Raw genomic sequence first — 27588 nt, forward strand, 5'->3', positions numbered from 1 at the left:
CTGCTTCACTTTGGGTTCTGTCCGTCTATGGTTCTGTCCGTGTCCGTGTCCGTGTCGAACACAAAATGGCGAGGCGTGCTGGTAAAGTTTGATCAACAACACAATATGTATATTAACATGTTAAACGCGTCTATGATATATAAGAAATCAAACCTCTTTCTACTTAAGCAATGACTTATTCGTGAATTACGCATTTCAAGGGGCGTTTATGAACGGAGAATCCCACAGACTGATACACACGGTAGTTTCATTAAAGTTAAACTTTACTTATTTTTATGCATAAATTGGAAGTAAACATAATGCATTTGCACCGATTGTTGTTGTTATGTCGCCTCCACTTAAAAAAAAAAGTTTGCCTCTAAAAAAGTTCACAGAAATATATCAGGCCTTGTAAGTTAACGTTACGTTATTAAAACAATGAAATCTTGAGTAGGCCTAACATCTAATATGTTCATTATGGTTTTGACAATAAATTATTTGCCCTTTTCTTCTTAAACATTAATTTAAAATAAGATCAAAACCATGCACTAAATTAACATTTATACATAAATAAATGCAAACAGAAATAGGCACATATGAATAACAGACGATCAAGAGTTCTGCAGCTGTAAAAAGGTTTTGGGATATTTGTTATTTTCTGTCATTTTCTATTTTAATCCATCTGTGAAAAAGCTTGTTTTCTAATTCACATAATGTTCACCAGATACTCTTAACAGTGTGTGTTTTGTGTGTGTGTGTGTGTGTGTGTATACTGTAGGCAGACGTAGTAGTCCAGATTTGGATCGCCCCAACAGTAAGTCCATTAAATGATTTGACTCTTTACTGTGAAACATTTATCAGTTAGTTCACTGATGTTTTAGGATGTTAAATGAGCATTTCAGTGTTGGTCAGTGTTTGATTTTTCTCTTCTCCTGTGAGGAATCTTTAAATGTTTTTGTTTGGTTTTCTGTTTGTCTTGTTAGTATGTGATATATGAGGACATTAATAAATGATTATGTTAGTGCAGAAGTAAAATGCAGAGAAAGTGAATGAAATGAACATGGAAGAGACTTGTCTTCAACTTTAGGGTTGTTGATGATATTTCTGTAGTAGTGCAAGCCATAATGTTCAGCAGATTCACTAACTGTGTGTTTTATTGTGTTGTTTTGCAGTGAGCGAAGATTCAGATGATGATCAGCTCAAAAGTAAGTCCGTCTAAAAGAAAAAAAAAATTTTGTAGAATATGTATTTTTCTTATTTATTTCTACTTTTAATTATTTGCTGGCCACAGTGAAAATTCATTATTTTAATGCCCTAACCCAGCGCTTCCCAACCGGGTTGCCTTCTGGCGAGAGCAGGGGTGCCTTGTAAAAATTCCATCAAACATTTAAAAATTGCTTAAATGTGTAAAAAAAAAAAAAAAATTAGATCGTCGGAAATCTCTAATAACAACCAATAATGCGCACAAATTTATAATAAAAATGCAAATCATAAGTTTTCAGCGTTGAATTGCGGAGGTTGCGCTTGCAACCCGTGCTTGATTTTATTCCCGTGCCTCATTCCCAGTGCTTCCACATAAAGCTGCCTATTTTTCATTGTTGCGCTTACGGTCAAATACACACGAAAACATTGTCACAACCGTCTTGCCGCGTATTCACAAACACATCGGTTATGTCCATGCTGCTGTCAACGGTAACGCATGGTAACGGTAATTCATGTGTTTCAGCTTAACGCGTTAAAAATATTTAACGCAATTAAAGCAGCATCCGTTTTTTACTGTCATCCTTTGGCTAGCGTTACATTATATAATCACGTTCTTCTTCATGCAAATGCTTTTAAACCATGCAAGTGAGAAAATACAAAAGAGAATGCGCTGTCTGTGATGCTGACACACCACGCACAGAACGACACGAGCCAGAATCGACTTCGCTTTCGCTTTGAGTATCCTCATGAGAGCAGTCTTAAATTAGTTAAATAAAGTCTTAAATGAACGTTAAGAGTTGTGAGAAAATGGGACGCGTGTGGGATCCACATGTGCAGCTGTGACATCAGAATCAAATAACACTTCATTCATAAAAAGATGCCATTAAACAATTATTTGAAATATACTGTCTTTATGTTGTTTCTACATTAATTTGGAGATTAACTGTGAAATTATTACATAATTTATTAAAAACAAGCTTTCTTGTGCAATTATAACAAAATTATCCCCATATAAAAACACAAATACCTGAGAAGAGCCTGACCGATATATCCGATCATATAGCCGATATTAGGCATTTTCCAAACTATCGGCATTTATAATGGCCGATAAATGAATTAAAAAAATAAATAAAATAAAAGCAGACGAAACACCCTTCAACCATGTTATAAGTGTTGGCGCTGCATAGTTTGTCCACCAGAGGGCACTCTACAAGGAAGACTGCTAACATCAATGAGCTTGGAAATCACAACAAACTTATTCTTCCTTAAATAAAGTAATGATTACTGTATTTATAACTAGCATATCTGTAGTTCCAGTCTCTGCATTGTAAAATGTAAGTTAGGCACGCGAGTATGGGATCAAATTCCCGCCAAATATATAGCGGTCGCGTATAAAAAAATAATAAGCGTGAATCAAAAATTTAAAAACACATGTAAAAATATATTGCACAAACTGAAAAAAAGAATGCAAAATGATCAGAATAGCAAACAACGTGGTCACGGATCAAAATATAATAAGCGTGAATAAAGAAATAACAAGCATGAATAAAAACTTTAAACACATTAAAAGTTATTTTGCACAAAACTTAAACTTATGGTCATGCTTTGTTAAAAAGTATGGTTTTATTACTGTGTACTTTGTGCTTTCTTGCATTTTCTGCTCATATTTTACTCTTTTGTACGCTTGTGATGTTTTTCTCTTCGCTCTTCTTTCTATGTTCTGCGCTTGCTCTTCCAAATGTTGCAGTTCGAGTTTCATGTAAATTAGGGCGGGCTTAAGCGTCACCATTGGTCCACTAGTTCTAGATTGACAGATACTCCTCTAGCCAATCAATCGAAGAGGGGAGTTGACGTCACACTAATGCGACCTGTGGTACAAGCTGTTTATGTTTGTACAATTTCTTCAATTCCATTATAATATACTAAAATGTTATTTTTCTAATACTTTTATATACTGTTCAATTTCTTATGTGTGCTTTGATATGTGCATTTATTAAATTCATTATTTTCGCTTGGCATACCAGCGTGATTGCGTCACCGCCATAGACTGTAAAAAAATAGGTCACCGCACACATAGATATCTATGACCGCACACTTCAGTGGGTGGTGCGCGCCCGTGAAGCACTTCATTCTGAGTAAATATAACAACAAAGAAGCTCTGCTGCACTCTCTTTTATTTCATTTTTCTTTAATCATTATACTCCTTTTCAGGAGTGCTACACTTACAAGGGAAGACGGCAGTTCAATCTAACTTTACAAAGACTTTTTAAGCAGTAAAGCTATCTGAACTCTGGACATAAATAATTAAATTCATTTTTTTTTAGATACATGAGAATGTTAATGTGCACACTGGTAATTGGTGTTAAACAATATTACTTGGCTCATGATGTCAATATGTTAAGGCTGCTGTAAGCGAAACATCCTGCAATTATGAAACACTACAATTCGTTGCAAAAACTAAGTTAAAAACGGCCATTGTCTGAAGACTTTAGGACTTTGACCTGTCGCCGCGACGCATTGCCTACCTTTTTTTTATTAACCTCGCCAAATTTGACAAGATTATTGAAAATGATTGTGTTACAGAGAAGATATACAGAAACCAGTTGAATTTAATACAGTGATTTATTACAAACTTACTGTGTTTACTTACATAGCTACATAATTGCATATTACTTTAGAATTAATGTTTTAAATATAGCTTAAAATTTGAATACAGCAACATCTCCATCAGCGATAGGTAACGTTGTTTCTAGAGTGCCGCTGTCCTGCAGAGTATAGCGTCAACTCCGATTAAAAACCTCACCTGTCTTAAATATCCTAAAGACGATGATTAGCTGGTTCAGGTGTGTTTGATTAGGGTTGAAGGAGCTAAACTCTGCACCCAGGACCGACATTACACATCCTTGTTATTGATTAAATATGAAAGTAAAACGGCCAGTAGGTGGTGGCAAGTTACTGCTCGGAGAAGATCGACGCTCGCGGTGCCAGGTCCAGTGCATTAGAGGTGAATGATGGATCATCAGACAGGCATAACTGTAACAGGTCGTTGTTAGGATGACGAATTTAACTATACCATATTGCCAGGTATACGTATACCGGCAACAGTTTGAGTTGCAGGCACACATGCAGTTTAAAGGTGTCCTGTTGATGGTCGTCTTCCCCTGTATAACAAGTAAGCATCAGCAGCCACGAGTCGCATTGGTGTGACGTCAACTCCCCTCTTCGATTGATTGGCTAGAGGAGTATCTGTCAATCTAGAACTAGTGGACCAATGGTGACGCTTAAGCCCGCCCTAATTTACATGAAACTCGAACTGCAACATTTGGAAGAGCAAGCGCAGAACATAGAAAGAAGAGCGAAGAGAAAAACAGCACAAGCGTACAAAAGAGTAAAATATGAGCAGAAAATGCAAGAAAGCACAAAGTACACAGTAATAAAACCATACTTTTTAACAAAGCATGACTATAAGTTTAAGTTTTGTGCAAAATAACTTTTAATGTTTTTAAAGTTTTTATTCATGCTTGTTATTTCTTTATTCACGCTTATTATATTTTGATCCGTGACCACGTTGTTTACTATTCTGATCATTTTGCATTCTTTTTTTCAGTTTGTGCAATATATTTTTACATGTGTTTTTAAATTTTTGATTCACGCTTATTATTTTTTTATACGCGACCGCTATATATTTGGCGGGAATTTGATCCCATACGCGAGGAGTGAACATTTTAGACATAGAGAAAAGGTATCAAACATAGCCTGTGCATAAAAGTTAGCTTTTCTTTTACACGTGTGTGAAATCCAAGTGTGCGTTGCTGACTTCGTTTAGCCGCAGCATTAATGAGTCACATAATGTATTTAGTGCATCAGCAGGCAGCAAATGATGATTGAAAATGGTTTGTTGTAGCTTGATGGAATATATGGATAGAATTAAAAGAGTGCAGGTAAAGGGATAAGCAAGTTGACATTGTAATTATAAGGTAGCTTATAACATTGACATTTGGCAGACGCTTTTATTAAAAGCGACTTACATTGCATTTCAAGGTACACATTTACAATCTTATCAGTTCTTCACACACACACACACGCACATTATTACATAATTGAATTATTACTGTCAATATTAATAATAATAGTTTACTTTTTTTGTTCAAAGGACTTTAAGTTTCATATCTTAAGTTTGTATTTTTATACATTATATTTATCAGAACTTTAATATATTCTGTTCTGTTGTGACAATAAAACAAACACGTTTATTTTTAAACTGCATTATCATATTATTTTAGTAAGGCTGAGGACTCTTAAATAACGACAAATAACTAATGTTCTGTTCATGTTTTGTTACGCGTTTCTGGATTTAAAAAAATATATATACATCGGCCGATATATCGGAATATTGTTTTTTTAAATCACCAAATATTTGTATCGGTATCGGCCTAAAAAATCCTTTATCGGTCGGGCTCTAATTCACAGCTTTAAAAACAAACAATAAAATCTTAAAGGTCCCATGACATGCTACTTTTTGTAGGCTTTAATATAGGCCTTAGTGGTCCCTAGTACTGTATCTGAAATCTCTTTCAAAAAATTCAGTCTCAGTGCAGAATTATAGCGACTACAAGCCAGTCCCAGAATGAGCTTCCTTCAGACGGGCTGTTTCGGTGTCTGTAGCCTTAAATGATAATGAGGAGGAGAAAGGCGGCGCAAGGTGGAGGGTGGGTGTGGCCTTGACCATCTTGCGCAACGGTACCGTGGCGTGCATGTTTACGTTGGATATATTGCAATGGCACGAAGACACGCAGTCTTTCAAGCATTTCAGTTTGACCCAGAATCCGATCCAGACGAAGAAGCAATGGATGAAGAAGTTGCAACTCAGCGGCTCCAGCAGGACGTTTCCGAATGGTTAGTTTAAAATATTAAGTCTGGATACGGTACTTTATTCGGATGGCTTACAGTTATTGTCATGTAGATAACGCGAACCTACTGTTGCCTTTTCATGAGAGATCTGTAACGTCTGTATTTATCTTATTACAATTACATCAAGCTCTGCGATCTTGAAATGCGGATATCGCACGCGCCATATAACCAACAGGAAAACGGTTATCCAAATAACAAAGAAGTGTACAACACTCGCGTTACAGTGTGTATTCACACACATAAACTGCATAGCTGCATAGCTAATGTTACAGCAACAATCTAGGTAACCATAAACAGTAAAGCAACACGCTTATCATTAGTTGACTTACTTGTCCGAGGTGTGTAGCTGAGCCAAAGAGAGTGATCCAGACTTTAGTTTGACGTTCAGCAAGCCCAGCTCTGTATTGACCCTTCGATGTTCATTTGTACATCCAATTATTGAGCAATTGTTATGCTTCGCTCGCTCAAAAGCCATGATTTCTCTCGTGGACAAACTAAAATCGCGCGCGCGCGTTCCTACTTCCTAGCGCATTTTCTCATGGGTGGATAATAGGGATGCTCATATTGACCGTTTAAACGTTAACCGAAAGTAAAAATTTTGACCGATTATTACTATCAGTTAAACGGTTTAAAACGTTTTTTTTAAGCTTCTTTTTTTTATAGTTTGCTGCATGGTTTAAAAATAAAATACTATATTATATTTATTAACTCACAGAGCGCGTCGACACACGCAACCACTCACGTGACACGTGCCTGCAGACATTTTTTTGCGAGCAAGGCAAGCAAAATGAAGCGAGCGAAAAGAAGCACTGTGTGGGATAATTTTAACAGAAAGGGCGACGAAGTTACCTGTAAATTATGCTGCGCCGTATTAAAATACAGCAGTAGTAGAAGTACGATGCAGTACCATTTTATTCTGTTTTTCTCTCACTGTCAGAAATGCTGCAGGTGCATGAAAATTTAAGCTGAGGTAGGGCTGCTATTTTTATTTAACGAAAAATCTTAGTCTAACGGAAAAAAATTGCTGGTTTTTGAAAGCTTTGTTCAAACGGATTCAGTGTTTTCTTTTTGTCATCTTAATTTGTTAATTATTTAAGTTTAAAAAATATATTTAGTGTAGGCCAATTTTGTTTTTTATTTGTATTATTTTATTATGGTTTTCTCTCACTGTCAGAAATGCTGCAGGTGCGTGAAAATTTAAAATGAATCCAGGTTCTGTTGTTGATCTGTTCTGTATTTGTTTGCACTTTGCACGTTAAAATAAACCCTTTGATAAAAAAAAAAATTGTTTGTATTTTTTTTAAGGGTCACAGATCCGCGTAAATTTTATTTGTATTTAATACCAATTCAATATTATAATCTTATCAGTTAACGGTTAATAATCGATTAACGAGCGGCAGATGTCGGTCGGGAAAATTAATCGAAATGAGCATCCCTAGCGGAAAATATTCTCTGGGCGGGCAAAGCAGAGACAGGGGAGGTAACATTTCCTCCTTATGACGTCATAAGGAGGAGATTCAAGATCAGCGCGTATGAGCCTCCATTTTCTCAAAGGCAGAGAAAGATAGCAAAAGCTCGATTTACACCGATTGAAATTTCTAGAAACTTGGGGACCATATACAGGCTAGGGGAACTCATATTAATGTTAAAAAACCTCAGAAAGTGAAAATTTCATGTCATGGGACCTTTAAAATCAATCCTAAAACGAACAGGAAGCCAGTGCAATGAGGCAAGAATTGGAGTTATATGAGCGCGCTTTTTGGTTCCTGTTAAAAGACATGCTGCAGAATTTTGGACTAACTGTAAGCGTGAAAGTGCATTTTGATTTATACCGATATAAATTGCATTACAGTAGTCTAAACGAGAAGAAATAAAAGCATGTGTAGCTTGTTCAAAACTGTTAAAAGACAAAAACGGTTTAACCCTCTGGGGTCTGAGGGGTTTTCTGGGCCCTGGAGGTGTTCTGACATGCTCTGACATTTGTGATTTTTTTCAGTTATTTATAAACATGTTAATGGCAAAGGTGTAAATTCACTCTATATAGCACAAACAGGGCTACCATAATATGTGATCAAGATGCATGTATATGTTTGAATTTTTAAGAGAATAATGTTTATGCGTGGTTATTGAAAAAAAATAAAAATGAAAGTTGCTGAAACAAGACCACAAAACACATACTAAATATGTGTCAGCAAGACTTTTGACTAATGAATGTTGTCGCTTCGAGTTCTGGCTTCAAAATGATGTGAAAATCATCCTGCCTAATCGTTCAAATAAAACAATACATTGATTTAAACTTTGCAAGTCAGTTTTTTTGTCAGAAGAGGTTTATGCGTGGGAGTGGTAATGGCCTATCAATATTAATGAGATTCAGACCAGGGGTGTGACAGACACTCCCCCGATGGCCATCAAGTGAAGGAGCCTGGAAGAAGTAGAGGGGATTCAAAGGTTTTGTTTTTCAATCTGTTTTATTGTAATTCCTCTATGTGGAGGACCAAATGTTCTAAATTTGCTCTAAGCAAATCAAATGTGAGCAAAATAAAAAAAAAATCAGTCTGCTATAAACAAAGCAATGTTCAAACAACTCATGTTTTCCATGTCAGAGTGGACTGCCTGTTGCTTGCCTGCTTGTTTGCCTTGGCTCTCGGGACAGGTGCATGGACATGTTCATTGTCACATCTGTAAAAAAAAAACTAAACAAAAAAAAAACATGTGAGCATGCTGATAACACAATTAAATAAATTGTATTATCATTATCAATCACTAATGGCCACGGACAAAAAAAAGACAAAGTTTTTTGTAATTTCACACAAGAATAGGTAGGCTACTTTTATATTATTATGATGTAAACACAATTAGGGTACATTTCATCTGTAAAATATTACGTCTATGCATAGGCGTAATTTGCGGGTGGGACATGTCCCCACCACTATTTTCTAAGGTCGATATTGTCCCCACCACTTTTGAAACATCTCGCGGCACGAATGTACCAATACAAATAAACAAAACATCTCCAGTTAACTAGCAGAGCATTCTTTGAAGCATAGATCACCTAAACTATTTACCATGTGAATAGCGCCGGGGGTGGGGCGGCCACAGCTTATTAGAGATAATGAGGCAGAAGGAAAAAACGGTACCTCTCCTTGCTTTCAAACGGATTACAGAGTTGAAAACATTTGTTTTTTATATTAATTACTTCACTTAAAAGAAGAGAATTCAAGCTTCATAAAGACATCTCACGTGTCTGTGTGAGAAGTATTCGCTGAGTTGCAGTTCATTTTCGGATGCGTTTCAGAATGGAATTCACTGACAGAGAGGAGGCAGAACTCGCATCATGTTTATTTTTCTTTATTTGGCGAAAAGCACAACACTTTGTTTTATTATGAGTATACACAAAAAAATACACACTTAACAGGATCGATTGATGTATAACACAAGCATATAAAATAAAAATTTATATTAGTATTTTGATTTTTTTTTTGCACTGATAAGGAAAAAAACGACCCTATCACGCCGGCGCGATTGCCGACCTCAGGGGGTTAACTTTGGCTAAAAGGCGAAGATGATGATAACTAGATTTCACTAGTTAGGGTGTTGATAATGTGAAGAAACCTGTTTATTATTTATTCATTTGATTTGCAACTGTTCACTGAAATAGCCGGCTTCAATAAAACTACTTTTAACATGTCATATTTGGCTTTGACTTTGACCAGGGGCGCAGATAGGATTTTTTAACTGGGGGGGACCAAGCTGTCAGCAAAAGATTTAAAGGTGCAGTATGTAACTTTTCTACTAAAATGAATCCTTTTTTTATTGCATGTGTGTGAAGGGGTTGTAATCTCACATTAAAATGATCCACTTTGCGGGTTTTGCTATTACCTCGGAAAGCAAGTATTCTTATTGTTATGTGAAGGTGCCGGGTCGGATTTACCGCAAAATCCAGTGACGTGACCTGAACGCGCGCTCCCGAGCCTCTCGCCTCTTCTAGCCTACTGACTTTGCACTCAACAGCGACGACACTGCAACTTATGACATGGACTTATGACTTATGCAACTTATGACATGTCTGATAACACTAAGAAATGACCTGCTCCCAGCACAACACAGACTCCAACACAAACTCCACATATTGATAAAAAACAAAAAACAATTTTTTTCCGCTGAAGCTCGTAAGGCCAGACGTGAATCGGACGAACTTCGGGTAAAAACACGGATCAACAGCGGCAGGGCATTTGAATCATGGAGAAACCTTATCTACAAACCTAGAATGTACATTTCCTGAAGAAAATGTGAAGTGGTGCTTGCAGTGGCACAATTCGGCACGGTTGATGGGGTTCCATACTTATCATGGTACGAGCATGGAGCATTAGTTCAACGTCAAGCTGATAAGTACCCTATTATTGTAATGTTGCAGTGGGAGTTTACCTGAGTTTCCAGCATGTTGTGTGATGCTTTCTCCGGTGTGTTGAGTCTCAGTCTGGAAGGTACCACAGTGCCGTTTATATACTGTCTATGCACAGTGCTCGCTCATAAATTCGAGCACGGTCAACACGCGCAATGGCAAGAGCACGCGCTTGTAAACTTATTGGTTGCAATCTGAAACATCACCGCTAGAGGTCGCTGAATCCTACATACAGCACCTTTAAACTCAATTCGTTATTTGCGTAATTTGGGCTTTAACTAGTGCTCAAGTAGTAACTTTGTGTAATTTGGGCTAATGATTTGCATTAAAAAGCTATTGGGGGATTCTTATTTGAAATCATGGATAAACAACAATGACCAAAGGTAAACAAAAGCCTACCTGATCACCACTAGCAATGCATGATCAGACTGTTATTTGACTAGTATGCCAATCACCCACCAAAACTTCATGTCTTAAGAAAAGTATGTTTTTTTAAACATTTGCTTATCTCAGCATACAAAGTCTATCATTATGAACAAAAAAGCAAAGAACCTATGTGCAGATAATAATAATACTAATTGTTTGGTTTTTGAAAAAACGAGGTGATTGTTTTTTGTCTCTTCATTGCCTTTATGTGGCATTTATACAGTCGATTTTTTTCAGTTCAGAAAATCACTGGCTCAGCTCAGAAATAGGGGCTGTTTACACTTGGCCACTTCATGCGTTTTCTGTGATCTGATAACTATCCGATCATGAAAAGACCAGATGTAAATGCCCTCTGAAACGCATTCGAGACAGATTTGAATCCGATTGCTCAACCACTTCAGGAGGTCAGGGTCACATTCCAGATGAAACTGGACAAGTATAAATGCATCTGGTGTTGAAACCACATATGTAAATTTTACTCCTCGCAAAAATGCTGAAAAAAATAAACATGTGAGAGCGTGTTATAGGCTATATGCAATGTAATAGCCAGATATGACGACGCTACTGGAACACACATCGCCGCAGCTGAGCATCTATTGATTAAGCCAACATGCAAACTATCGCAAATCAAAATAAAAGTAAGTCACAGACGCTTAACACACAATCATCATCATTAAAAGTAAAGAAACGAAATGATCTTACCAGGGCTGTTGTTGCTCTCTCTTATTGCGGTCTTTGATTTTTAAATTTTAGCTGATGATCAATAAAATGCAGCTCATATCTGTTGCTTTCGGTGACGTGCACTCAATTAAATCTGCATATAGCGCGGGAATTGAAGATCGGATTTAAATCTGTTTTGCAAAAACACATTCATGTATAGTGTATACACATAATGTATAGCGAAAACACTGATTAATCCCCTGTTTTACCAATTTTTGTCGCCTTTCGTAGGGATAGTGAGGGCGGGGGACGGATTGGGTCACTACGAATCTGGGGGGGTCATGTCCCCCCCGTCCCCAGTGCCATCTGCGCGCCTGACTTTGACTGAACATTTGCTCTCACTTTGCAGAAAAAATATCGGGATATATATCGTATATCGATTTTCAGCCTAAATATATCGGGATATGACTTTTGGTCCATATCGCCCAGCCCTAGTTGCATAATTGTTTTTCAAATTCAAAACAGTAATTCCAATAAATGACTTGATAGCAACAGAAAAGTGTGATTTTTATGAAGACACAGAGTCTGTTACTGATAAATATATTACAATAATCTCTTTAATGTAGAGTATCAAAGGCTATAGTCTTAATATTCAGTGCTGTTAATGTTAAACAATACAGTTCACAAATTGACTAAGTATTGTATGTATATCTGTGGATGAAGTATAACAGTTATGTAAAAGAAGCAACCGGTTGCCAGGCCACTGTTTTGATGTCTCTTGTGTCTCAGTTTCAGTGAGTGATCTGAGGATTGTTCTGCTGGGGAAGAGTGTGTCAGAAAACAGTCGAGTGGAAAACCTAATCTTGGGGACAGATGTGTTTGACAGTAAACTTCCTTTAGTTGAGAGGAAGCTCCAGCCGTGCAGTCAGAGAGTCAGAGGAAGACTGAAGGACAGATGTGTGACCATCATCAACAGTCCTCAGCTGCTCCTGACAAACATCTCAGATCATCAGATCACACAGACCGTGAGAGAGTGTGTGGATCTGTCTGATCCAGGACCGCATGCATTTATACTCGTACTGCAGTATAATGATTTCACTGAGGAGGACATGAGAAGAGTCAAACAAGTGCTGGAGAAATTCAGTGAAGAGGCGATTAAACGCACTATAGTGCTCACGACTGATAAAGAGCAATACAGATCATGCACTTCTTATTTTAAGGATAAATTGATTAATCAGTTAAAGGAGTTTGGAGGAGGACATTTGCAGCTTGATGAAAGAAACCCAGAATGGCGATCTGAGATTTTTAAGTGTGTTGATAAGATACTCAAGGAAAACCAGGAAGAATATTTCACATGTGACATATTTTATGATGTTAAAGAATCGGCGGATGAAGAGCAGAGCAGATCTGAGGATTCAGTCAGATCTGAGGAAGAAAATGAGGAGCTTTATCAAGAAGATGATGGAAAACCAAAAGAAAGACAGAAACAGAGAAGTGATGAAGGTAGTGTTCAAGGTAATTTGTTTTGTAAGTTTTCAGAAATGAGCTTCTAAGATTACGATAACTACAATTCAAACTTCCAAAACATCTAAAAAGATTTTAACACTAACTGCGGGATGTTTTTGTATTTAGTTTTACTATAAGACCATTTTCATTACTCAGTATAGTTACACTTATATTTACATTTATGCTCTTAATAGGTTTTTTAGTATTTTTTATTATATAATACAATCAAGTACAGTGTATGAATTTTCTAAGTCATTGTAATTCACACATGTATAATATTACATAGTGATCAGTTCACAGCATTTGAAAATGCTCAAACACACAATATGAGAGTATATTGTAAACTAATAAGCTAAAGCCAGGCAGGGTTGGGTCTCCTTTGGCTATACAAGCTGAACATAGTACAAATTTGATAGGTAATGATCATAATAAAACTGTAAAATTCTCAAGTGTTTATAAAGTCCATTGTTTTGCTGAGATGCGTATATTGAGTGCCCTGTGTTTTTATAAAGTCCCTCCGAGCATCAAGGTTTGACTGAGTCTAGGAAAGTCCCAGCTTGAAGTTTGCAGCAATTAGTCATAAATTAAGTCCATCTCAGATCCTTTTGTCTTTGGACAGACTGAGCAGTGCTTAATCTGGTGCTGGTGTTAAACGTTGACCTTGTTGCTTGTGTTCTGGAAAATTATGCAGTGTTGCTTAGCAGGGATGGAAATTAACTTTTTTGTACACCGGCCACTGTGGCTGGTGGATTTCAAAATCGACCAGCCACTCAATGTTTTTACCAGCCACTTTCTTGTTTTTAACCGACAATGTGTAACTGCATGTGAAAATTAATACTACAAGATCTACAATACTTTAAGGGATACTCCACTTTAAAATGAAAATTCTGTCATCATATACTCACCCTCATGTTGTTTCAAAGCTGTATGAATTTCTTACTTCTGCTGAACAGAAAGGAAGTTTTTTAGAAGAATGTCAGTAACCAGAAAGTTTCGAAAAAGAAAGTTAGGAAAAAATATATACTATGGAAGTCAATGAGACCAGAAACTGTCTGGTTACTGATATTTTTCTCAATATCTTCCTTTCTGTTCAGCAGAAGAAAGAAATTCATAAAGGATTGAAACAACATGAGGATGAGTATATGATGACAGAATTTTCATTTTAAAGTGGAGTATCCCTTTAAGCAGTTTATTTAATCTCAAGTCTCAATGAAATACTGACATTTCTCTTTCTCTCTTATACACTCTTTCTCTCTTATATATATTTCTCTTTTTTACCTGGATGTGGCATTTGGATGATTCGTGGTATTTTATGGCTTCCAGTTTTACGTTTTTAGTCCCAACAATGAAACTATTAGGCCCTGTTTACACGAGAACGCTCGCGGGTGAAAACGTAAAAATATTTGATCAGATGTGCCTTTCGTTTAGACGGCGACGGCGTTTTTGGGGCTTAAAAACGCAAAAAAGTGAAACCATCCTCCAGAGTGGAAATCTTAAACACGCTCCACCATCGCATTGGTGCGTTCACAACACCGGACGCGAATAGCGCGTGAGGCGCGAGTGATTTCAATGTTAAGTCAATGCAAAGATGTTTTCTCTGCAGACCTCTTAACCAGCTCTTAACGCCTGCGATGTAACGCCACATTTTCTTTGAAGGTGTGCCTCCTCTAAAAGTTTCCGCCGTTCATGTGAAACAGTATGCTATTTTTATTTACCCGCCACAGTGGCCGGTAGGTGAAGCGAGTTTACCCGCCACAACACAAAATCACCCGCATTTGGCTGGTGGCGGGTGCTAATTTCCATCCCTGTTGCTTAGGATAAAATAATTTATTGATAAACAGGGAACAGAGTGTGAACACTTGAAGTGGGAGAAAAACCCCATCATTTACTCTTATATTATATTAAAGATGCATGCAGATTCAAAATAAGCAATTGAATGATATGGCATGAGTGTTAACATTTTATTTGAAGGTCTCTTAATATGTTTTACAGTGTCAGAACATTTCTCTGGAAAACAGAAGCTGAACCTGGTGCTGTGTGGAAGTGATGGATCACTTACGGTCTCTGTGTCCAAACTTTTACAAGGGAAAAAGTTCAATCTTTCACATCAGGAGGCGATTAGTAAAGAGTGTGTGAAGAGAGAGGAGAGGATACATGGTCGTGTGATCAGTCTGGTGGAGCTTCCAGCTCTCGTTCAGCTCTCAGAGGAGGAAGTGATGCGTCAGACTCTCCTCTGTGTGTCTCTCTGTGATCCTGGAGTTCAGGTTTTCCTCCTCATAGTTCCTGTTGGTCCACTGACTGATGAACACAAAGCAGAAATAGAGAAGATCCAGAAGATATTTTACTCCAGAGAGCATTACATGGTGCTCTTCACCTCATATAGTACTAAAGAATGTGCAAAAGAGTTTGTCAAATCCAGCCCAGATTCTCAGAGGTTAATCAGTCTCTGTGGAAGTCAGTACAGAGTGATGGGGTTAAAGGAGCCAGAAAACTCAACACAAATCCCAGAACTACTGGATTATATAGAGAACATGAAGACTGAACCATATTCACTTCAGATGTATGTGAAAGCTCAAGAGAACAGAGGCAGACATGAAACAGAGGAGAAATATAAAGATGAACTGAAGAAACTGGAGACTGAAATTAAAGATTTACAAGCGAGGATTCAATCAGACGGTGAGTTGATGGACCTTCTTGATGTGAGGAGACAGTGGGTCTCATTCACTAATAATTGCATGGATTATTTCACAGAAGAACTTCTTACGAAAAATCTCTGCCTAATTCACAACACGTTCGTACTCACATAAATTTATTCTTAAAATGCCCCTATTATAGCCTGGTTAAAACCAGACCATTCTCAGTAGTAACTGAGTTATGGTCTGGCAAATCTCCTTTAATAACTCATTTCCAAAGGGGTGTCACCAACGGACGTCACTCAAATGCCTCTGGGCGCAATTGGATAGACCTAAAACTCCTAAAACCAATAAGAGCGATCGTCATCGTGTAAAGCCATATGCTGCGTCCCAATTCGCCTAAGTTACACTATGCCATAAAAGTATGTACTCTTTTTGTGAAGAAAATGTATTTACTTTTGAATGTGTTGCAAAAAAGTAGGCAAGCTTTGGGACATACTACTTCATCATCTTTATCGGACGGATCTGTCGTGTGCATCCCATCATGTAAACTGCCCTGTCAATCATCTTGTCACAGTTAAAATCCTCTATTAAATCTAATTTAATTTCCTACCGTTTCGGAGAGAAATGTAGTAGCACGTTCATCTGCCAGTGGGTCTTTCATCGAGACTGTCCTAATGTGTTTGCAATTTTAATATAATAATGCATTTAAAAGTTGGTGTGCTTCACCAACGGACGTCGGAGTGGACGTCGCTCAAATGTCTCTGGGCGCAATTGGATAGACTAGACCTAAAACCAATCAGAGCGATCGTCATGTGTAAAGCCCGCCTCAACATTTCTAATTGGTGCCGCGATTTCCACGGCATGGAAATCGGCTTGAATGAGCTCTTTGCCAGACTACTTGCAGAGCAAATCTAAATTTGCCGGAAGTTGTCTGGGTTTTCCCAGGATACCCCTATTATGCTATTATTATGCTCCTACTACATGTTTACATGCATCAAAGGTAAAAAAAAAAACTGTTTAATTTCCTCATAATATACTTTTGCACTTCACCAGATTTTCAATGATTCTTAAACGACTCGTCAAATGAATCAATCTCTCTAAATCCCGCCTTTCCGCGAGCTACTCTGCTCTGATTGGCCAGACAGCTCAGTCTGTTGTGATTGGCCTACCGTGTACAGTGCGTCGAAAACCAAAACTCCCATTACCTTAACGTCAGCTCTGCATGTCCCGGTCCTGAGGCTTCAAACACTGTAAACACAGTAACGAACGATGACGTTGATTTTACCATATCAATGCGAGCTCGAGTGCGATGATGAAACATTCATTGGAAGACTAGTTATTCAACCCGAACCTCCATCGCAAGGACGACTCGAGCAGGACTCAGTGTTTCTCAGTGATACACTCAGTTTGAGGTACATTATGAGATGTTGCAACTGTAATTCCTCACCATCAGCATTAACAAGTGCATGTCCATCAACTGATTATTTTACTTATACTAATTTATTTACAGAGTATTTTTCTAATTTATTGCGGTGAACCAAGGAAACTGTATCAATAACAGTGCAAACATTATCCGAGCTCTAGCGTGAATGACTGATGTAACATAAACATTGGTAAAACAAATATTTCCTCAAAGTAGTGAGAACGACAGACGATCTGCATTAATAGACACAGTTAGAGGTAATCGTGGCCCACAAACTGATTAGCAGAAGTATTTCAGTATGACAGTAATAACGTGAGTTAGCCAGTTAGCAGGAGACCTACACAATATAAAACTCAAAACTCAAGTATTTTGAACACCATCTTTCAGGAGCAAGCGGTTTGCGAATCCTGCATTGAACTCCGAGATTTGAGAAGCAGTCGTCAGTAAAATAATGGAGACACAGCAAAAGTTTAGGATTATACTACTGTCATATTGTGGTAAAGATGAATTTTAACCACTGATTCTTTTTTTTTATTCAAATTTGAAATATGCTTAATTGCAACTCTATTATAAAAAATTACAAATGTATTTAATTATATAATAGTGTACATGTTTATTACATTAAAGTATATTTTAGTTCACATTAACTGCTTGTCAGTACATTTGGTAGTACACTTTTACTATACTTTTGAAAGACAATAACTTCATATATGGTGCACTTTTAGATTTAAAACTTTGCAGGATGTTTTCATTCACTCACTACATGAAAGGTTGTTTTTCAAAAATCCATAATAGGGGCCCTTTAATCTTGTTCTGATGTTAGTGAATTTGGAGTATTTCGAGATGACCGGATGCGGGCACGTTAGTCATTTGCATAAAACACGGCTAAACCATCTCCATATAAGGGCTTTCCTTACAGCCTTTCGTCACTCTCGTCAAACTTGCAGACTTTCTCGCCTGATCCTCGATGGCATACCAAGTGTGTGAGGATAGGGGCAGGCTTCACTCAATGCATATACTTATAAACTTTAAGAGTTCTGGCCTTGATAATTAGAATAAAGTAGGTGCGAGGCCACTGCATATACACTATGCATATATACTTTTATTTGCACAGACGCGTTTCGGCGCGTGCCTCCTTTAGTGTGCACAATACAATAAACACAATAAACGCCTTTTATACCCAGATTACAGACCTCTCATTAGCCAGCTGTATATACGTGAACGTATTTAAGATTAAATTTAATTATTTAATCATTTTCTTATATAATTTTATATATGGATTATATAGGCCTAATACAATTAATGCAACATATTTCAATATAATTATAGTCGTGTTAGGATGAAATATAACTTCTTAGCATGATTATAAGGCCTATGGAAGAAAAATAATGTCAAATGTTTTTGAAATAAAAAGCCTGTTGAATTGCACTACTTTAAAAAAAAATAGGCCTTACATTAACCATGCTTGCATTTTAATGCATTGTATTTTTAGGGCTTGCATTTTTATGGGCTGAAATTCAACATGGTTTAATATTTAAGCTGTGAATATATCAATTAAAAACATTTCAAACACATTTTCATTATTAAAAATTCAATAATCCATATTCACCTTTCATATTTCACTTCCAAAATATTCAAACCGTTTAAAAATACAACCTATAATATTCAACAGGCAATTTTCGGTCCATTTTATTTCGCTTTGCAAATTCGCTTCCACAAATTCAGTGGTTCAAATTCGACAGTAAATTCAACATAACATCCAGGAACTGCAGGAAAAGCAGTAGATTGCCGAGCATATACTCTCCATCTGCTGTTAGTCAATCTCACCAGCAGATGGTGCACAAGCGCGTGTTGTTGAAGAAGACCAGCAACAGTTAGAACAAGCCATTCATTCATAAAACTCATTTACAGCAATGTAAGTGTATTTGTGATTATTATGAAGGCGGTTTTATGTTAAAGGTGGTATCAGCGATTTCAGGCCCAAACATAAATGTTCACATTCATCTAATCTTACCTAACGATCCGCTAGCTGCCCACCCCATAAGCATGCCGTCAAAAAAACGCGTCTCTGTAGGCAGCCTAGGCTCTGAGATCTGCACACAAAAACAGTTGTTTTCACCCAGTTTAGCCAAACACTCAAAACCCATACAAATAGTGTTCCAACCAATCACCGACAGGGGTGGGTGTTGCAAGGTTTTCGCGTGCAGCCGTCATAGGCAGCCGTGCACGAGCGCAAAACCTCACAACACCCACCCCTGTCGGTGATTGGTTGGAACACCATTTGAATAGAACGACTTACAGTCATAAAACCAACTGTAAAGTGTTCATGTAGTGTCAGGTATACTGCGTGCCCTTTGGATTTTTGATTCAAATAAATTAAAGTTTGCTATTGAAGTTAGAAACGTGTATAATGTTGAATGCAACTTTGGAGACGGTCCCTCAATGTGCGAATGTCCAATGTCAAGCCAATTTTACATTTATTAAGCTACATTTAGTCATTTATTTAGCAGATGCTTTTATCCAAAGCGATTTACAGTTAAACTAACAATAGGAGGACAACAATATGCAAGTGCTGTGACTCTTCCCATTTTAAACTAATGCAATACACGTAGGCATAGCCTACTACTATATACTATATAAAGAGAGAGAGAGAAGAGAAAAGAAAGTGTTAGTATTAATTGATCAAGTGTTGATTTTGTGCCAGTATATCACGAAAAGCTCTGCATGAAACTTTGCGCATTAAGTTCATATTCTGAGTCCATCTGCTTGCCTGTAGCCTATATACAGTATAGTAGCCTACAGCCTACATCCCCAATACGGTGCGAGTTTGGTCTTTTATATCACTGTATTAGTCCACTAAGCTACGTTAAGCGTTTTGTCCCGACAGAAGGGGAATCCTTGAGTATGATGAGGTATTGAGGGAAACCGATTATAATCCTGTTCATGGTAAAGAAAGCTGATGACATGTAGGCTACACAGGGAAAGTAACATTGAAGTTATTGAATGACCAGCTTCTGTGTCTTTATCATCTTTTCCGCATGACACAGGTAATCATTTTCATTTTATGAATGAATGGCTTGTTCTAAACTGTTGCTGGTCTTCGTCAACAATACGCGCTTTTGCACCCCCTGCTGGTGGGGTTGACTAACAGCAGATGGAGAGTATGCTCAGTAAACTTCTGCTTTTCCTGCAGTTCCGTTGAATTTACTGTCTAATTTGAACCACTGAATTTCTGGAAGCGAATTTGCAAAGCGAAATTAAATGGACCGAAAATTGCCCTTTGAATATTATAGGTTGTATTTTTAAACAGTTTGAATATTTTGGAAGTGAAATATGAAAGGTGAATATGGATTATTGAATTTTTAATAATGAAAATGTGTTTGAAATGTTTTTAATTGAAATCTTCTCAGCTTAAATATTCAACCATGTTGAATTTCAGCCCATAAAAATGCAAGCCCTAAAAATACAATGCATTAAAATGCAAGCATGGTTAATGTAAGGCCTATTTTTTTTCAAGTAGTGCAATTCAACAGGCTTTTTTATTTCAAAAACATTTGACATTATTTTACTTCCATAAAGGCCGTACAGAGCAAGTGCTTTTTATGTACGTGTGGTTTCAGTTGTTCCTATTTTTTCATAAATGTAGAATTTTTTTATTACGTGCTAGATGGCAGAGGCAGGCTCAATTTGTCTTGGTTTGAATATGGTTTAAAAGCATTTTCATCATATAACGTAACGCCAGCCAAAGGATGACAGAAAAAAACGGATGCTGTGTTAATTGCGTTCAATATTTACCACTGAGTCTTCTCTTCCCATTTCTACCAGTGACGCATGTTTTCGGACGTTTCAGTGTGGATGAGAAACTTTTGAAAAACGCCTGAAAACGCTAAATTCACCTTTACTGCGCATGCGTAAAACCCCACAAAAGATCACTGATATGATTCAGATGGAAAAATAAATAATTAAGTTATCGCGCAATTCTTCTGACAGGATAATTTTATTTAGTAAAATATCTCACCATTCACTGACGCGGTCCAGGTCGCCCGCAGTCACCATATGTTTGGTCTAAAACGCAACTCTCATGCATTGCCGAAGGACAGCAAATGTGAGTAAATTCTGTCATCTTTGCAGGACTGTGATATGAAGAGTGTGCGATGTAGAATATTTTTAGCAACAGTGTGAAAGTGAATAGCACATAACAGGCACAATACTGGTATAAACATGAATATTTATTGGTACAATATGCGTCACATGACTAAATTTACGTCATCGTTTTTTAAATACCACCGGTTTCACAGTCCACACTACAACGCGAAAACAGCGTTTTCAAATGTATCCACTTTGGAGTGCGTTTTCAAAAAAGCTTTGTTTTCATTAATAAAAATGCTGTCTCAGTGTGGACATAAGGCCAAAACGTGGAGAGAAAAATACAAGTTTTCAAACGAAAACGTATTAGTGTGGACATGGCCAATCTGTGCAGAATCAACTGCGCAACTGGGTTGTAGGTTGCCAGGTTGAAATTTGTATAATGTGTTGATTGTGTGAGTGAGTAGGATGCGTTTCATACAAGATCTGGCAACTGGACAACCTTGGAATAATATATTGATGTGATTATTCATATAACGAGGTTTGGGCCATAAAAATTACTGGAGTTTTATGGGAGAAATAACAAAACGGGAGGGGGGCGGGAGATGGGTGTGAGATACGGGAGTGTTGGCAGGTATGGACAGGTATGGATATGGATTCTACACAGATTTAATGTCTTTTATTTTCAGTTGATTTCATCTAAGGCTGTGTCTGGAAGTCAGTTGTAGTTCTTGTGTTTCTCTTTTTTTCAGTGATTCTGCTTGTTATCATAAGGTGTCTTCAATAATCAAACAATCATTACTCAATTAATCACTTAATTATCTCATTAACTCTAACACTGCTTCAGTGTTACTTTTAACACCCTGCTGGTGGTTCCCATATAAACACAGAGTGGTGCTAATTTAATACCAGAGTTTGAAGAAGTTTAAAGTAGTTAGACGTTTTAAGTAGTTAGAAGTTTGAAATAGTTTGAAGTTTGAAATAGTTTGTAGTTTAAATTGATTGATAGATTAGTTAGAAAAAAGAAAGATAAGTTAGAAAGAAAGAAAGATAGATTAGTTAGAAAGAAAGATAAGTTAAAAAGAAAGATTAGTTAGAAAGATAGATTAGAAAGAAAAAAAAATTAGAAAGAAAGAAAGAAAGGGAAAAAAGATTAGGTAGAAAGATTAGTTAGAAAAAAATAATTAAAAAGATTAGTTAGAAGGAAAGAAAGATAGAAAAAAAGAAAGAAAGATAGTAAGAAAGAAAGAAAGATAGTTAGAAAGAAAGAAAGAAAGAAAGAAAGAAAGAAAGAAAGAAAGAAAGAAAGAGAAAGAAAGAAAGAAAAAGAAAGAAAGAAAGAAAGAAAGAAAGAGAAAAAAAGATCAGGTAGAAAGAAAGATTAGTTAGAAAGAAAGAAAGAAAGAAAGATAGTAAGAAAGAAAGAAAGAAAAAAGAAAGAATAGTTAGAAAGAAAGAAAGAAAGAAAGAAAGAAAGAAAGAAAGAAAGAAAGAAAGAGAAAAAAAGATCAGGTAGAAAGAAAGATAGTAAGAAAGAAAAAAAAGAATAGTTAGAAAGATTAGAAAGAAAGAAAGAGAAAAAAAGATCAGGTAGAAAGAATTAGTTAGAAAGAAAGATAGTAAGAAAGAAAAAAAGAATAGTTAGAAAGATTAGAAAGAAAGAAAGAGAAAAAAAGATCAGGTAGAAAGAAAGATTAGTTAGAAAGAAAGAAAGAAAGAAAGAAAGAAAGAAAGAAAGAAAGAAAGAAAGAAAGAAAGAAAGAAAGAAAGAAAAAAGAAAAGAAAGAATAGTTAGAAAGAAAGAAAGAAAGAAAGAAAGAAAGAGAAAAAAAAGATCAGGTAGAAAGAAAGATTAGTTAGAAAGAAAGATAGTAAGAAAGAAAAAAGAAAGAATAGTTAGAAAGATTAGAAAGAAAGAGAGAAAAAAAAGATCAGGTAGAAAGAATTAGTTAGAAAGAAAGATAGTAAGAAAGAAAAAAGAAAGAATAGTTAGAAAGATTAGAAAGAAAGAAAGAAAGAAAGAAAGAAAGAAAGAAAGAGGAAAAAAAAAGATCAGGTAGAAAGAAAGATTAGTTAGAAAGAAAGAAAGAAAAAGAAAGAAAGAGAAAAAAGATCAGGTAGAAAGAAAGATTAGTTAGAAAGAAAGAAAGAAAGAAAGAAAGAAAGAAAGAAAGAAAGAAAGAAAGAAAGAAAAAGAAAGATTAGTTTGAAAGAAAGAAAAAGAAAGATTAGTTTGAAAGAAAGAAAAAGAAAAATAGAAAGAAAGAAAGATTAGTTCGATGAAATAATGAAAGAAAGATTAGTTAGAAAGATAGAAAAAAGAAAGAATCAGCATATGAATCTTACCATAATGGTGACCAAAACATTTTCAATAACACATCAACATCTAAACCTCTGTTGACTCTCAAAAATAACTTCTGCTGAGATATTGACAGATTTTTCAATATCTGAAATATATCAATATCTTTTATTTGCAGTTGATTTCAGGCTGTGTTGTTTAAGTCAGTTATAGTTGAGAGTGCAAGCATGAGAATGAATCAACATCGCATTGTAACATTGATTCAATGCTATTACCATTGATTTATGGATGAAATTTAAAAAAAAAAATCGCCATTAATTGCGGGTGCAAAAGTGATGTTGATTCAATGCTGTTAACATTGACGCATTAACATTGTTTTAATGTTGTTGTGATGGTTGCTTGCTATCTGAGATTTCACTCTATGATGGGTAAACTTTGCAATTAATCTGGAACCGATCAACTAAGATGTACTTGACATCACACATTCTGCGATGTGATTATCGCGGATGCGCACATCGCGATATCGATGCTAAAACAAATATATTTTGATTCCCTAATCATGATTGCTATCTTACCAGAGATAGAAAAAAATCCTGCTCCAGTAAGCGTGTCCTTATCCCGAAAAATGTTGGTCCTCAAAGGCGCTTCCCTCCACATTTTCTGGTGCGAATCGTTAATTTTGACCATGAATGCGCACCAGTTATGTGCAGCCCTGATTATATTAATACATGAATTCTTGCATGATTTCAGGTGCTGAAGGTGAAGCAGATGATCAGAAGTGTCTGAGGATTGTTCTGATCGGGAGGACAGGAAGTGGAAAGAGTGCAACAGGAAACACTATTCTGGGAAGAGAGGAGTTTCAGAGCAAATTAAGATCAGATTCAGTGACGACTGATTGTGAGAAGAGAGTTGGTGAAGTTGATGGTCGATCAGTAGCTGTTGTTGATACTCCAGGTATCTTTGACACGACAGTGTCAAGTGATCAAGTGGCAGAAGAAATAATGAAATGTGTTTCACTGTCTTCACCTGGACCTCATGTGTTCATCATTGTGTTGAGTTTGGGAAGATTCACCAAGGAAGAAGCAGACACTATAGATCTGATAAAGAAGATCTTTGGTCCAAAAGCTGCTCAGTTCAGCATCATTCTGTTCACTAGAGGAGACGATCTGAAGGAGGAGTCCATACAAGATTATGTGAGGGAAATTAAGTCTGCAGAACTGAAGAAACTGATCAAAGATTGTGGAAACAGATTCCTGGTGTTCAATAACAATGAAAAACTAGACAAAACTCAAGTGACCCGACTGTTGAACATGATAGAAGAAGTGAAGAAAACGAATGAGGGTCGATACTTCTCTAACAGCATGTTTGAGGAGGCAGAGATGTCCATTAAAAAGAGAATGGAGGAAATAATGAAAGAGAGAGAAAGAGAAATGCATAATCAGAGAGAAGAATTGCAAACCAAATATGAGATGGACATGAAAATCATGATGAAGAGACTCGACGAAGAGAAACAAAGAGCAGATGAGGAGAGAATGAAAATGGAGGATCAAATCAGAGAAAAAGAGGAAAAACTCCAAAAAGAGTTTGAAGAAAAAGAGAAAACAGAACAGGAGAAACGAGAGATTGAAAACCAGAAACGATCAGATGAGGAAAAACAGCAAAGATCTGAATATTGTCAAAATATAGAAGAGATGAAGAGAGAGATTGAAAATCAGAGATCACAGTATGAAAAACAGCAAAAAGAAAGAGAAGAAGAAGCTAGAAAGAGAGAAGAGAAATACAGACAAGATCAAGAAAAGATGAAAAATGAACAAGAACGCATTTTGGCTGAGGTACAAAAGAAAGAAGAAGAAGAAACAAAAAAGAGAGATTCGGAGGAGAAAAGGAGGAAGAAAGAAGAAGAGGAAGAGAGAAAGAGATGGGAGAGAAAAATAAAAGAGGCTGAAAATGACAGAAAAGAGACTAAAGAGGAAATTAAACGACAGCAGAGAGAATGGGAGGATGAAAAGAAACGACAGATGAGAGAAAGAGAGGAAGAAGAAAGAAAGAGAAAAGAGAAACACGATGAACAGCTGAAGGTTAAACAAGAAGAATTGGAGAAAATAAGAAAGGGATTTGAAAAAGACAGAGAAGAAGAAAGAAAGAAGATAGAGGAGGAGAGAGAGAAACAGAGAAGAGAAAGAGAAGAAAAAGAGAGCGAATATCAGGAAAAGGAAACTGAAACGAAAAGATCTTATGAACAACTGGAACAACAGAGAAAAGAGGTGTGGGAGAGACAAAAACGAGCAGATGATCAGAGACGAGAAGAAGAGAGAAAGAGATGGGAGGAAAATTTTAAAAATCTGAAACGAGTACAAAAAGAAGAGATCAAGAGAAGAGAAACAGAGAGAAAAGAAAGAGAAAAGAAAGAGAGAGATGAAATGAAAAACAAACATGAAAAGGAAATACAAGTCATGAAGAAGAAACATGAAGATGAAGCCAGAAAACAAGCAGAAGAAACAAATGATTTAAAAGGGAGAAAAGAAGAGCTCCAACATATGCTGGAAGAACATCGGAAGCAACATGCAGTTCTGGAAAAACTCTATCAAGTCCTGGGACTCCAGAAGGGGGTAATAACACAACTGTATGAACGCCTAAAAGGGGAACACAAAGTTGAAAATCTCCATGAATGCCTGCAAGATGCGGAAGGAGATGAACTAAAAAAGCTACAAGAAGAAGCTGAAAAACTTTGGGAGGAAGCAAATAAATCAAAATGTGTCATTATGTGATTTTCACATGGCAGCTCAAATAATAGTTAGGTTGCTTATTCATAACAAAGGCGTAGCTTGATGACGCTGTGGATGAGTGTGGATTCATGGGAGTTGTCGTCTTCACCTCCACAGCCAATATATTTCTATCATGACAACTCTCTGGAAATTTAAGCATGGTAATGAATTTGACAATGTTAATGTATTTGGTCTTGCCAGAATAGACATAACAGTGATTAGTGTTTCCATTAGTTGGGCTTGTAAGAATTGAAAAATTACAAAATGCCGGACAGTCTATTTCGGGGGTGACCAGACCCTGAGAGGACAAAAGGACCTCTCTGGAGATTAGCATTTGAACTGGCCCTCATGCACCATTGAGACGAAAGTCTCACCTCCGAGTCATCTTAATCTACATCTCTTTCCCTCTCCCCTCACCCCCTCTCTCTCATGCTCAGATGATCACCTGAATTCACCCAAGAAAATGTATAGTTTAATGTGAATGATTAACAGAGTATTTTCATGTTTGGTATCATTTAAAATGTCACAGTGCGACTGGTACAAATGTCTCATTTCAGAATGAGTAAAACAAAAGGTAATAAGGTTTTTAAGAGTTTATGGATAACTGACACACAAAGGAAGATGGTCTCTCAAGCAAATGGTCACACACCCCCAAGAGGTGCTACAGTGTACCTTTGAATGCAAATTTCTATTGTTAGCACATGCTTCCAGGTGAAAGGTTTGTCTATTTAGGGAAGTGCAGCAGGGAGATCGAGGCCTTTCTGTACTTCAGATTGGCCTGTGAGGCTGAGAGAGCGATCTCTTAGCCTCACGTATTTCTTAATGTTGGGTTTGCATCTTCTCTCTATTCCAGACCATTTGATGTTTTGTATCGATTATCTTTGAATTGATTATGAAATTGGCATGATACATTTACCTGACATAATAAATTGTTACATGTGATTATTCTAACTGATTTTGACATTGTTCATTTAATGGTTAAAAGGAATAGTCAAACATTCGCTCACCTTTAGTGAGGCACAGATATTATTAAAACCTTTCATTTATGGAGTCAGATGAATTAACGAGAAAATACATATGATCAATGTATTACAAATTTAACCAACCAATACTTTGCATGAGTGAGGACAGAACACGTGATACCTTCCCCGTGTATTGGCGAACCGGCAGATTGGACCAATATAGCGGGCCTTACAGGCTCTTAAAGTGTAAGTTGCAGGTTAACCACCACAGCCAATTAATGTGTAAATTAAAGTGCTCTATATGTATATATTTAATTATTTCTGTCTTAA

The 27588-nt window shown here is 36.7% G+C and overlaps 2 protein-coding genes across 4 annotated transcripts in view; both read left to right on the forward strand.

The window, feature by feature from the left end:
* On the forward strand, nucleotides 1–27247 carry LOC308699006 (GTPase IMAP family member 8-like). Of its 3 annotated transcripts, none has more exons than XM_081379539.1 (6): nucleotides 1–81; nucleotides 758–793; nucleotides 1152–1184; nucleotides 12371–13096; nucleotides 15080–15763; nucleotides 24282–27247. In XM_081379539.1, exons 1-6 carry the CDS (start codon nucleotides 66–68, stop codon nucleotides 26297–26299), a joined length of 3513 nt encoding a protein of 1170 aa, XP_081235665.1. In that variant the 5' UTR covers nucleotides 1–65; the 3' UTR covers nucleotides 26300–27247. The 3 variants fall into 3 exon arrangements, with proteins under 3 accessions (XP_081235665.1, XP_081235666.1, XP_081235667.1); XM_081379540.1 differs by having other exon boundaries at nucleotides 12371–13084; XM_081379541.1 differs by having other exon boundaries at nucleotides 46–241.
* The window catches only part of LOC308700561 (CD276 antigen homolog), a 1553888-nt gene that overhangs the window by 1421006 nt on the left and 105294 nt on the right, over nucleotides 1–27588 (forward strand). The gene's annotated exons all lie outside the window — the stretch shown is intronic.

The sequence above is a fragment of the Scardinius erythrophthalmus genome, assembly GCF_964197995.2.
Source record: "Scardinius erythrophthalmus genome assembly, chromosome: 1".
Classification (NCBI taxonomy): domain Eukaryota; kingdom Metazoa; phylum Chordata; class Actinopteri; order Cypriniformes; family Leuciscidae; genus Scardinius; species Scardinius erythrophthalmus.